General features: G+C 43.6%; 1 protein-coding gene across 1 annotated transcript; it reads right to left on the bottom strand.

Annotated features, from left to right (window-relative positions):
* Positions 1-1,142: 1,142 nt before the first annotated feature.
* On the bottom strand, positions 1,143-13,349 carry Gja1 (gap junction protein alpha 1). The gene is made up of 2 exons (XM_021174975.3): positions 13,109-13,349; positions 1,143-4,003 (listed from the first exon to the last, which is right to left on the bottom strand). Exon 2 carries the CDS (start codon positions 3,988-3,990, stop codon positions 2,842-2,844), a length of 1,149 nt encoding a protein of 382 aa, XP_021030634.1. The 5' UTR covers positions 3,991-4,003; positions 13,109-13,349; the 3' UTR covers positions 1,143-2,841.
* Positions 13,350-13,560: the final 211 nt, after the last annotated feature.

Raw genomic sequence — 13,560 nt, 5'->3', positions numbered from 1 at the left:
GAAGTCAGTTCTCCTTCCATGTGACTCTAAGAAATACTTCTACGGGCTGAGCCATCTTGCCAGTTGATGGGACTTGTCCTTGAGTCCTGCCTCAGATGTCCATGTACTGAGATATCACTGGTGTTTGCATTTTATTTATTCTTGATATTGCATTTTGTGGCTGAAATGTCATCAATTGACCAGACTCATTTCCCTCTAACAAGGTTGGTTTTTCCTGGGACCTTTAGGTTTGCTTGGTTTTTGGGTCTCTGTAGCCCTGGCTGGTCTGAAAAATCACCACAGACCATATTTGCTTTCAAAGCCCAGAGATTCATTTACCTCTCTCTACCTGGGAGTGAAGGATTAAAGATGCCTACAATAACCAGCAAGTTGTCTTCACAAAATTTCTTAATAAAATTACCAAAATCCAGTACCTTCTCTGAATTCAAGGATCCCCAAGCTTGTCTGTGTGGACAACTTAACAAGTCTCACTAAAGTTGATTCCAGATGAGGACACACCTCAGTGCTAAGGTATATGCTCTACCTTATATGTGAGGCCTTAGCTCCAACTGTAACAACCCATATACCTTCCCCAATACTGTAATCGCTACCATCGGCCTACAATTCCAGGTAGGAAGCCATGGCAAGAGAATGTAGAGGCTGGCATAAAATTCTAGGTTCGATACTGAGTGTGTAAGACCTGGTGTGGCGTTTAATTGTTCTCCCAATTAAACATGTGTGTGCTTTATTTCCTGTTAAAATATTACCTCAGTATTTCAAAATCAATGATGCTTATGGTGATTGTCCTTAAAAATCAATCAAACAAACAAAAACCCCCAAGACTGCAAAGAGGGTTCAGTGGTTAGGGGCACTGGCTGTTCTTCAAAGAGTCAGATTCAATTCCCAGCACCCACATGGCAGTTCACAACTATCTCTAGGGTTTTTGACACTATTTTTTTTTTTTTTTTTTCTGGCCACTGCAAGCAGCAACATACAGGGTGCACAGAGATACAGGCTGGCAAAAAGATCAAAACATATGAAAATAAAATAAAAGTGAATTTCATTAGCCCAAGACATTGTAATCATGGGATCTACTTTTGGTAATCTTGAATAAATTTGGTAATTTTTTTTAAAAAATCACACAAGACATGCAGGTTATCTTTATTATACTAAATTAAAACTTTATTGAATAAAGAACACTTTCCCGAGCACATTGATTGGATGGGCTAGGTCTACATTACATGCAATGAAGCTGAACATGACAGTAGTTTAACATGGAATGTCAAACAAATTAGTTTCTCATTGTCCAAAAACTCCTTGTGTAGCTGACGCGCAAGAGGAAACATGATAACGCCATTTCAATCATCTGTGATGAGTTTTTTTAAGTCACTTGAAGAAACTGGTAGGTGTCTTTAGCTTACAGTTCAAATAAATTAGTTACATGTGCACTGCTGAAAACTCCTTCACCCCCTCTAGTATCTCAAAGAAAATCTTAGTGCAAACATCCAAGTTGCTCGTCAATCTAAAAGACTGTTAAACTCAGAATACAAGTTCTGAGTTAATGTGTAGTTAAGTAGGACAAAAATTACCAGATTACCAGTTACTACAAAGTTCCTTTAGGCTCACTTGATAGTCCACTCTAAGCAACCCTCTTCTAAGTCTCTCACATTAATGACTAAAGCCTGTTTACAGTACTAAAATTCTATCATTCAAGCATCAATGATTATATTTCAGGAAAAGGAAATCATTCATTTCAGTAATGGCTATTACTGCTACATTCTAAAAAAGAAAAAAAAATCGTAATTAACAAAACCAGTATCCATAATAGGATACATGGAAAAAAATATTTTAGGGAAAAAGTGTGTGCTTTACACTTTTGCACGGCAGGAATTCTATAATGTAAACACCACGTTGGCCCACACCACAAAAATCCACGAGGAAGGTTCAAATTTGAACACTGTGTGAATTAGATTCAAATCTGTATTTGTGAGTTTATACTGCCTCTGCTTGTACCAATAATGACAAAACACACGCTTACACACACGCACACCCACACGTAGACAGAAGCGATTGTTAAATATTGAGCATGGCTTGCCTCCCTGATGCTAATTCAAAAAAAAAAAAAAGATGTTCTCACGGTTTTAAAATGTCGATAGAAATCTTTTGGTGAGGGTGAGGACCAGCTGAGGATAATATATGGAAGACACAAAGGTGGGACAGATTTGAAAAAGAGCCCACTGAGATGCAAATACATGGGCAATCTTTTTATCTGAACATTGTCTGAACTTCGAATTGATACCGAGAATGAAAATCGTGTATAGTAGCACAAGGTCAGGCCAGGGAAGCTTGCCTGCAAACTGCAAGTTTTTAAACACTGGAATGTTTTTTAGCGGGGATGTAGGACAACCTGTCTTTTCATAAAGGAAATGCCATGTTGAGGACTTGGATTCCTGCTCAAAGCTATTGCAGAATCTCAGTAAAACAAAAATTTTTTAAAAAAGAAAAAAAATCACCCACTCACTCATGTATACAGAACCATTCTTAAGGTTCAGTTGGGGGGCAGAGAGAGAAAGCCCTTATCTATGTTTCATCCAATGAGACTTTTACTAGAATTTAAGTTCTTTGAATCTTCTACATTAAATACCGTTACATACCTCCCTTTTCCCTACTTTTGCCGCCCAGCTATCCCAAAACACCCCCCAAGGAACCTAGATATTGTAATGTCTTTGTTTACTACGCCTCATTACTGAGGTTGTTGAGTACCACCTCCACGGGAACGAAATGAACACCTCAGGTGCATGTTCTGCAAGCACCCTTTTTTTCTCCTCCACAATCGATTGGCAGCTTGATGTTCAAGCCTGTTTAAATCTCCAGGTCATCAGGCCGAGGTCTGCTGCTGGCGCGGCTGCTGGCTCTGCTGGAAGGTCGCTGGTCCACGATAGCTAAGGGCTGGAGTTCGTGTCCAGCAGCAACTTTTTTGGCATTTTGGCTGTCGTCAGGGAAATCAAACGGCTGGGCGTGGGAGTTGGAGATGGTGCTTCCGGCCTGCCCCATTCGATTTTGCTCTGCGCTGTAATTCGCCCAGTTTTGCTCGCTGGCTTGCTTGTTGTAATTGCGGCAGGAGGAATTGTTTCTGTCACCAGTGACCAGCTTGTACCCAGGAGGAGACATAGGTGAGAGTGGGGCTGTTGGTGAGGAGCAGCCATTGAAGTAAGCATATTTTGGAGATCCGCAGTCTTTGGATGGGCTCAGTGGGCCGGTGGTGGCGTGGTAAGGATCGCTTCTTCCCTTCACGCGATCTTTAACGCCCTTGAAGAAGACATAGAAGAGCTCAATGATATTCAAAGCAAGAGACACCAAGGACACCACCAGCATGAAGATGATGAAGATGGTTTTCTCCGTGGGACGTGAGAGGAAGCAGTCCACCTGGTGGGGGCAGGGATCTCTCTTGCAGGTGTAGACCGCACTCAGGCTGAACCCATAGATGTACCACTGGATCAGCAGGAAGGCCACCTCGAAGACAGACTTGAAGAGGATGCTGATGATGTAGGTTCTCAGCAGGCCACCTCTCATCTTCACCTTGCCGTGTTCTTCAATCCCATACTTGAACTTCTTGATTTCAATCTGCTTCAGGTGCATCTCCACGTTGACCCCGTCGGTCTGGGCCACTTTGAGCTCCTCTTCTTTCTTGTTCAGCTTCTCTTCCTTTCTCATCACATAGAACACGTGAGCCAAGTACAGGAGTGTGGGCACAGACACGAATATGATCTGAAGGACCCAGAAGCGCACGTGAGAGATGGGGAAGGACTTGTCATAGCAGACATTTTCACAACCGGGTTGTTGAGTGTTACAGCGAAAGGCAGACTGTTCATCACCCCAAGCTGACTCAACTGCTGTCCCCAGGAGCAGGATTCTGAAAATGAAGAGCACCGACAGCCACACCTTCCCTCCGGCCGTGGAGTAGGCTTGGACCTTGTCCAGCAGCTTCCCCAAGGCGCTCCAGTCACCCATGTCTGGGCACCTCCTAAGGAAAAAAAACAAAAAAACAAAAACCATGAAAACAACTCAGTGATTGTAGACTGTAAATTGATGGTTTCACATATATAGTTTCTTTTTTCAGGGGTCAGTCAAAATTAGGCAGTTTCAACCCAAACCAAAACAGAATCCAAGGGCAAATCTGACAGCATTTCCCAAAGATGAAGTTGACTTGGAAGTAATAGCACCCAGATACAGGGAGAAGAGCGAGCCCATCTTGTCGAAGATGTATTTAGCATTAAGGCTCTGGACACCACCTGGCCATGTGACCTGACAGGCTCTACCTACCAAATGCCTTTGCTTATTTTAGTTGTCTGATAAATAAGAACAGTTCTTTCTTTGGAGACCAAGGGTCTGTATGCCTCTCTAAGCAAAACGTTGACATGTATTATTAAATAAAGTACAGGCACCTTAGTAAGGATTGAGCGAAGGACCTTCAGCAACCAACCTTGCTTCCCAAGATGCTAGGCGAGACCAGTTTATTCCCAATTTTACTCTGAAATGTTTCACCTTGATATATCCAACATGTAATTTGTGCACATTCTGAATTAAGTTCATCTGTACCATTCCTTTCTTTCTTTGATGGGTCTCCTATATTAGCCTGACTTGTTATCTTCTCATCTTTGCCTTCCGAGATTATAGGCATGTGTTCTCATACTTTCCTAGCACAAGGGAGGAGGATTAGAGCTGAGAGACAGAGGCTATTCTGAAACTCAGCCTACATAACATCTCCCGACAAATGTACACATTTCAACTGAGTTCAATTTGTCTCACTTGTGCACGCCTGTAGAAACAAGCATGTAGAAACAAGAAGAGAATCACTATGCTCATGAGGCTAGCCTGGTCTACACAATGTTCCAGGCCAACAAGGGCTGCAAAGTTAAGCTCTGTAACCAGGGTCAAAGCAAGAAGTAGCAGGCACAGAGGCTGTTTCTTTTCAGCAGAGCCTTTCAGAAAAGATGTAGTCAAAGATCCAATAATGAACTGCCTGTAGCTCCTGAGGGAGGGGTGGGGTTGTAAACCTCTCTCCCCATTCCATGAGTACATTTGAAGATGGCTAGACTCCTGCCAAAACTAGAATAGTAAGATGTGGGTGGGCAGGCCCGTGCAAATAGTATTTTCTAAAAAGGTGTAGACAAAAGACTTTGCTGCTTCTTTTTGGAAAGTATTTCAGACTGGGAAATGACAGTTCAGAAGGTGAAATTAGTATATGGCGTGTAAACAGAGAGGGGTGAAGTCTGGCATGGTCCAGAGTTAAACAGCCAAGGGAAGGCTTGAGGAGAAGGGAATAATCTTGATGGACAGTGTAATGGTTCGAGCACATAAAAGAAAGAGCCTCTATCTAATTTAGCAGAAAATACTGGACTAGGAGTGAAGGGTAGTCCACAAGGGTCAAGCAAACAAGGAAAAACTTTGGAGCCCATATCCAGACAGTTCTATGTGATGATGTGTAAGTTGGCCCCACTTCTGTTTGTAAAGGGTTGTACTATTCTGCCAGGGGCATCTGCTTTTGCTCAGTTATCCACTCGTTGGGGAAGTGGGGTGGTGAAAACAGAGCCATCAGCGGTTTGCCCGTATCTCATCGCGGTCATGCAGCAGTAGGATCAAGCAAGCAGCTCGCTCAGCACAGAGCGGGCACCGCACGCACCTCCACTGACCCAGTGCTTTCCTTGCTGTTCAGGTAAAGTACAGTTTGAGGGGGGCTGGTGCAAGTTCATTATTAAGTTTTTAATATTCTGGAGTAAGAAACTAAGAAACTTGACTTTTGTATAATTCTGAGATTCCACAAAAATATTCCCAGTGCCAGGGCATGTGAACTGGGTCACCAGTCAGTTCTCTGGGTAATAGTCTTTTTTTTTTTTTTTTTTTTTATTGCACCAGCGATTTAATTGCAAAGCTGTCTTTTCTTTAAGCACCCACGCAGCAGTCATTTGCATTAATGAGTTACAGTCTTTCATCCGAATAAGATATGAATTATCCAATTTGGGCACTCTAGCTCCTGTAACATGTAGATACCTGTCATTACCACTATCATAGACACCATCAAATAATGCTTAATGTGATGGCTCATCTTGTGACTCCAAACTTAGTTACCTCTCTGCTTTTAGCTTTCACTGTCTCCAATCCACTGGCTGTTCCTGTTTTGTAGACCTTGCTTAATATTTCTACTGTTCTAAATTTTAGCCAAAACAAAACAAACAAACAACCCCCCCCCCCAGTTTTGGTTTTTCAGCACAGGAATTTGCTAGATACTGCTGACTAGACTCTAGCTTAGTATGTAGCCCAGGCTAGCTTTAAAGTTATAGCAAACTTTTCATGTTACTCTCCCAAAGTGCTTACAATATAGGCACTCACAACCAGACCTCTCTCTTAGTTCAAATATTAATGTTCTTTTATAACAAAAGGGCTTAATTATGTTCACAGAGTCCCTGGCACTGCCATCTTTCCTTCTTTCTTCCAGCTATCAACAATGCTTACACGATAGGTATATGCCTTGCTTGACACAAGAGGAAACAGGCTTCGTGGTGCTCACTTTTTATCTAGATGCTCAAGTTGAAGCTTTGTAATTATACCATGGTCTAAATTAAAGCTTTGTGCAAGGTTCTCAGATATATCTTTTTTTCCCCCATTTATTTCTTCCTTTGAATCAGAGTCTTATGTAGCCCAGAGTATCCTCAAAACCTGTAGATATACATAGAAGGATGGCCACGGTCCACCTGCCTATACCTCTGCCAGGATTACAGGCTCAAGCAAGTGCTCAAACTAGCTAAATCTCCAGTCCCTAGTAGCAGACTAGGCAGTGACCAGGTTGGTTACTCTAGAACTTTTGGTATCCCACATTAGACCGATTGCCTTCTCTCCACAATCACCTAGACCAGATGCTCAAAGCCGGACACACACTTGGTGTCTTTACCAAGTAGTTTTCCAACTACACCAGTCACACAAACAGCATTTGCTGACAGTACATGCCTGTCAGCAAACAGCATATGCCTGTCCCTCAAGAGTGGATTGAATCTGAACGTCTGCAAGATGAGGCCTTGGGAGATCAGTCTTTAGTGGTTGTTGTTGTTGTTGTTGTTTTGTTTTGTTTGTTACTATTTAAATCAAATGTCTCAGGTGGTTCTAAAGTAAAGTCTTGGAGGTGAGAGCAGGCAATGAGTAGCCCCTCCAAAGATTAGGTGTTTTTCTGCCTAAAATATTTCCGAGTGGCGAAACATCTGGAAAGGAGAGAGAGCCAGAGCGTCTAAATATTTAGTTAGAGGTACAGAGCATTTGGGGACAGCAGCTCTCCGGCACCTGTGAAGTGAGGTCACTCTTGGCTCAGCTGGTTCTGTCCTTCACTTACTCCTTGCCACTGCCCGAGATCACAGGAATGAAAACTGTTTAACCTAAATGAGTCGTCTTCAAAATAGTTTACATCTTAGTTTAAATGTAGCCGACTGTGTCTTTCCCTGGAGTCTTAGCAAATCATCCCTACAGAAGCTGCAGGGGAATGAATCCCATGCTCCTGGTATTACAATAATATCACAACTGGAATAGCTGACTTTTAATTGTACATACTTTCCAACAGACAACTAGAATGCTGAGTAAGAAATAAAATTATGGACCATTAATTAAATTGAGATTTAATATCTTTTGAGAAGGGTCTCGTGCAGCCCACTTCTAGCACTAGGTTTGGCTTAGTATCTAGGGGTGATCGCTCTTCCACCTCAGTGCTGAGATTACAGGTGTGTGCCAACGCTCCCAGCTAGTAGCAGTCTTTTCTGGACAAGGTCTCACTCTGTAGACTAAGCTGCCCTCAGAATAAGTGATCTGCCTACCCTGCCTCTGGAATGCTGGGATTAAAGGTATGCACCACCACCCACCACGCCTAGGTAGCAATCATCATAGAACATGTGAAGTGAATTTAGATGAAAGTCCTCTGATATTTTAGATAAAATTATGCTATCTAAAAATCCACAGGGAAATGCCTGAAGAAGTTCCTGATTAAAGCCACTTAATGGGCAATTTAATGGAGGAGGTTATTGCTTTGTGTGTTCCCACCCTGCCACTACCTCCAATGGTCCTCACCTCAGCCTTAAACTGGTGCCTGGGTGGTTACCTGCCTCAGCATTCCAAGGGCTGAGATCATTCCAGCACCATTGTGGGTTTTTGTTGTTGTCCTTGAGTAGACGGGGTTTTTCTGTGTAGTCCTGGTTAGTCTTGAACTCAAGAGATCTGCCTGCCTCTGCCTCCCAAGTGCTGAAATTAAAGGGGTGTACCACCATGCTCTACTTCCTAGTGTGCCAAGTGCAAAACATTGCATGTCTCTAAAACCTACATGCAAATCCCTCCTTCCAATTTTTTTCTTTAAATTCTATAAGGAAACCTGCCCCTCTTGCCAAATGCTTCTTTGTGCCTCTTCCTCTGCACTTTCAACCACAGCCAGATTTTGGGGGGCCAGTTTTAAGTTGATACATAATGAATACACCTGAATTTTAATGTGCAGATAAGTTTTATCAAGATGAAATCAGTCCATGACTGCTTCCGCTCAGTACCCTAGCATTTAGCCTGACTCACCTCTCTTCAGTTTTCCTGTCTCCCTAACTTGCCAAGATATTTGCATCTGCACTCTTCTTTCCAGGTCTCACCTCATTAGCTAACTTTCCTGAGCAGGAACTATGAAATAGCCCTTCCCCAGGTCCCGGAATTTCCTGTTTCCCCTGTCCAATTTTTTTTTTTTTTTTTTTTTTTTGAAAAACAGCTTTCCTCTGTGCCACATAACATACATTTGCTTACTGTCAGGATCCTCCTCTAGAACTCGAACTGTGAGGAAGCTTGCTTTCCCACAGCTCCAGCTCCAGTACCCCAGAATAAGATAGCTATGTAACTATCTGTGAGGGAATTCAGGGGACTCTCATTGGGCAGGGTTGTTGACGCCTGTAATCTCAGCCTTTAGGACGAGGAAACAGAAGGATCCTGACAAATTTAAGGTCAGAGTCAGGTCTATAAAAGCAAGACAGAACAAAACAAGCAAAAACTCTTCTTTTCAAAAGTCAGAGAGGCTGGAGAAATGACCCAGCAGTTAGGGGCACTTGCTACTCTTGTGGAGGACATAGTTTCAGTGCCAGAGGACCCAACCCCTCCTTGGATGTGTAGGCATCCGGCACACACTGTGTACATTCATACATTCAGACAAAGCACTCATCCACCCAAAGCAAAGGCTATTGCTTTGTGTGTGTTCTCTCCCCTAGTTAAAGTAGTATCTAAAATTTTCAAGTGACAGTTTGCCAAAGGACTGCTGTTGGTTGAAAAGACATGCTTCGAATCATTCTTGAGCTGTTTTAATTTACAATGAGACCTCAATGGAGGTTAGGACAGCTCTGAGAGATGCTCCAACTCCCCCCCTCCCCCTGTTCTGAGTGTTTTAAAGAATGGTAACACATGATTTCAAGGCAGAAGCCAAGGACAATCACAGAAACCTTCTGCTTGAAAAAAGTTTACGCCAACCTTTGTAGCCTTATATCAAGTGAGTAAGTTTAGCTCTTCTGTCAATGACACCTATTTTGTGTAAACATCATTGTGACAAATTCTGACACACAGGGTCCAGGTTACCTCAATTCTTTTTCAAGGAATTTCTTAATATTCCCAGGCTCACAGGTTTTGAATATGAAACACCAGGCAGCTTCTTTATCCTGCACTTTACATATCCTGGTCTGTACACAGTCAAAACGTACCAGACTCCACAGAACAAGCTGTGGTTAAGGCACCCCACCCAAAGGAAGATGGTGAACCAGACAGAGACAATCTCTTTCCCTGCCAACCAAGTTTGCTCAGTCAATCTTAGGAAAGGGGCTGGTGTCAGAACAGAAACTGCAGAGTAAGAGCCATATTTAACTGTCATCCGAATAATTCCGAAAATCATATTTTTTTGTTATTTCATCTGCCTCCACTCTCCCAACCCATCTGCAAACGGATAGCTCTTACTAAGCAATCCTGTAAGTCCAAGGTCACATAAAACAGGTTTAGGATGCTCAAGTCTTACTAAGTACAGTCTATTTGCCTCAATAAGCTCAAGTGAGATAACCCACGTATCCCATGCTTTTACTTAAGACCGTGATAAAATATAGCTGTTTCTTTCAAAAAGTACTGTAAATTTATCTCACTTGTCTTCTAATTTTGATATCTTTTTTTGGTAGTAAAATAGTAACTAAAACTGTTAAGTTTCTAAAAAAAAAAAAAAAAGTAGACAACTAGAAAACTGAGATGTGAATGTAGGCAGTTACCTAAAGAACTAACCACTGTTGAATTTTGGCAAACGGCATTTTGCTCCCGCAGAATCTCTTTATGGTAAATTAACAGTCATGGAAAGTGGGGGCTTTAACCAGTTACCCCAAGAAAGCAACACACACACACACACACACACACACACATCTGTACCTCCCACTTAGAAGCAGCTGGGAACTTTTAACCTTGGGAGTATCTACACTTAATGTAGACGTTAATGATACACCCAAGAGAATTTTTTTTTCTCTCTCCCGAGTGAGCAGGATAAGCCTCAACACATCAAAAGTCAAACCGAATCTTGAAGGGAAGTTAGAACAACAGGAAAGGTGGAGTCTCAGGTATTAATCAGTGGGTGACTTTCCTATAGTTCCCTTCCCTCGGGGTATACAAAGTTTCTACAGTTCACATGAGCTACACCTCTGCAATACCATAATAAAGGCAGAGCATCTGCCATTCCTTCTCTCTGCGGGATTTGGAAACAGCTAAGCAACCAAGCTCTGCTCCTTATGCGGAAGGAAATGCAGCCTTCCCTTCTTGCTGCTGGCTTTAGAACCAAATTTCCCGTGTAAAGTCAGCAATAGAAGAATAGAAGAATACCAACCTCAAAGAATGATGGGGCAATGTTGAAGATTTTATATATATATATATATATATATATATATATATATATATATATATATATATATATAATGTGTTTAGACAGTGGAATATCAAACCACTACCACCTGGAACACCAGACAAAAGACAGAGAGCCACTGCATCCGTTTCTGGGTGTGCAAAGTTTTCACACACCGGGGAGATAGATGTATTCCAGTAATTCAGAATTCAACACCTCACCAGGACACACCATACAATCTGTAACTAACATTTCAACACAACTTGGCCTACCAAGCAGAATTAACTAGTAGTACCCCTCTCCTCAGGTAGTATACGTCCTCATTAGCATATCTTACTTTACAGACTTTCTTTTGGACTGGTAAGATTCACCACCTTCCAGTCATTATTATTTGGCTTGGGGAACAAAGGAATCAAATCCACCTCCAAAGGCTGCCCTGTACGTTTTAAGATCTCCTCTTCCCACCCGAAACCCAGCAGTGGGAGGGGAAGGGAAGCTGTCCCCTGGGCGCGGGCCGGGGGAGTGCTCGACCAAGACTCTGCCAGAGATGCCCAGCGAGCGTTGGGTGGACCCGAGGGCACTCACGGGGAGAACTCTGCTCGGAAGTCAAGGTTTGAATTTCCCAATCCTGAACGGATTTGCCTCAGCACACGTCAGTAGCTGTGGCTGGGTTTCTCGAAGGGTCTTCTTTGCCCCTCCTTCTTCCGCCCCGCCTCATTCTTGGGGAATTTCAAGAGTTTCCAGGAGTGTTACAAGTGCATTTACCAGCACCGGGACTCCCTAGGTGTTTAGGGGGCCTTCCCAGGGGCTCCACTCAGCCACGGACGAGTTTAGGCAGAGAAACCGTGAAAAGGCGGCTGGGAGGGCGCGGGGGACTTCAGACTGACAACTTTAATAAAGTCGCCCACTTGCTTTTTGACCGTCGGGCTGCGAGCCTGGCCTCCCCTCCCCCCCCCCCCCCCGCAGCCCGCTGTCTGGACCGCGAAGCTCGGAGACTGCGGGGAGCGCGAACGGAGCCCGTGATGATGCTAAGACTGGGCAGGAGGGGCCCGTGCCATTCTCTGCCCTAAAGCTTTCACTTCACAACGACTCGACCTCGTCTGGTACAGAAAAAAAGCCCTTCAATATAGATCCACCCTGATATTTCGGTGTGGATTTAGGCCGGCCTTTGGCTTTACAGAATGTGTTACCAATTAAAAATAAAAGCTTTAAGACGGTCCCCCTTCAAACTGCACGTTAGCATCATTTTTGCTTAGTGATTTGCACCCTCTGATAGCTCCAACTCAAAACTGTCCTAACAGCTCTGAAGTTGCTACAAGTCCGGGCAGGCAGGAGGAGTTGGGGGTGGAGAGGGGGCAGCTCTTTCTAAAGCGCAGCTCTAAAAATCCCTTTTCCCTATTCCTTCTAGGAGCTCGCGTTATAGCAGTTGATTTTGGAAAAGCAACCTGGCACACACTGTTTCTAAACGCCCGTCCCTCCTCTAACTCCCCGTAAGTCACCACCACCCATTCAAGATTTCTCGCGCCCGGAGTTGCCAGCGTGGAGTTTAAAAAAAAAAAAATGCTGGCTGTGCAGGCTAAGGGGTTCATTCCGTAGCATCGCACAGGCTTGCACAAAATACCCACTGTTGGTCTAAAAACTCTAACCGCAGCACCCTGGTCTACGTATTTACTGGCTTAGTCCTGAAAAGTCTAAGAGAGAACCACGTGGAAGTCAACTGCTGCCGCAGCGTCTCAACAAAGCACTGTTACAAAAGGAGCCTGCAGTTTCAAGGCAGTAGAACAGCCGACCCGATTTTCATAAGAAAAAAAAAAAAAAAAAAAAGCGTGTAGTGTCCAGCACTATAGGAAGCAGGCTAAGCAAAGTTGACTGAGGTGCCCCCCCCCATCACCCCCGCAACACCTTCTCCATTGGTGACTACAGAAAAGTGAAGTTAGGCTCCACAACAAAGAACCAAGTCTAGCAACTTGGTCCTTCACTCTAGTTGGAAAAAGTTTGAACCTTTTACCTGTTGCACTCTCAGCGGAACTTTTTAAACAAACCCAAATCAAACTCAGCACGTGGAAATGACAAAGGCACTTTGAAGATCGTCGTTCTGCTTACAGTATCCTAAGTCAAAGACGCAACGCATTTACAAAGCACGGAAGAGTTTCCCTTACAGAAAGAGACGCTGCTAGGTAAAGTGGGTTTTTCTTTTTTTTCAAAACTTACTCTTTCACTTAATGAAAGTGAAGCCGGCGCGCCAAAGTGGTGGAACTCCTTGGAGGCTGAAGTCAAAGGAAGAGTTCGGGCTCTCAGACCTGTCTGTTTAAAGTTTCAAAGTCTGCTGCTGTTTGGTACTTCCCTCACGCCTTTCCCCCAATGAAAGAAAAGTGCTGATACCTCGTAAAAGCGTTTTTTAACTTGGAGCACAGAGCTTTTAAAAGTTTCAAGCCACTGACTCAACTGGAAGGAGGGGCTAGGAGAAAGGGGAGGGAGGAAGAAAAGGCGGGGAGGAGGTGGAGTGGAGGCTGGCGAGCGTGGAGCTGAGCAGGCAGAAGAAGCAACCTGGTCAAGATAAAGTTGTAGTTTGAATGTGCTGACGAGAAGGGGAAAAAAAGACTGCGGGGCTGTGACTCTTCACAGATAAAAAAAAAAAAAACCTGTTGGGTGGGTCATTCCTT

This window comes from Mus caroli, unplaced genomic scaffold (assembly GCF_978045245.1).
Source record: "Mus caroli unplaced genomic scaffold, Mus_caroli_1 scaffold_9, whole genome shotgun sequence".
NCBI lineage: Eukaryota > Metazoa > Chordata > Mammalia > Rodentia > Muridae > Mus > Mus caroli.
This window is presented reverse-complemented; position numbering and strand designations above follow the sequence as displayed.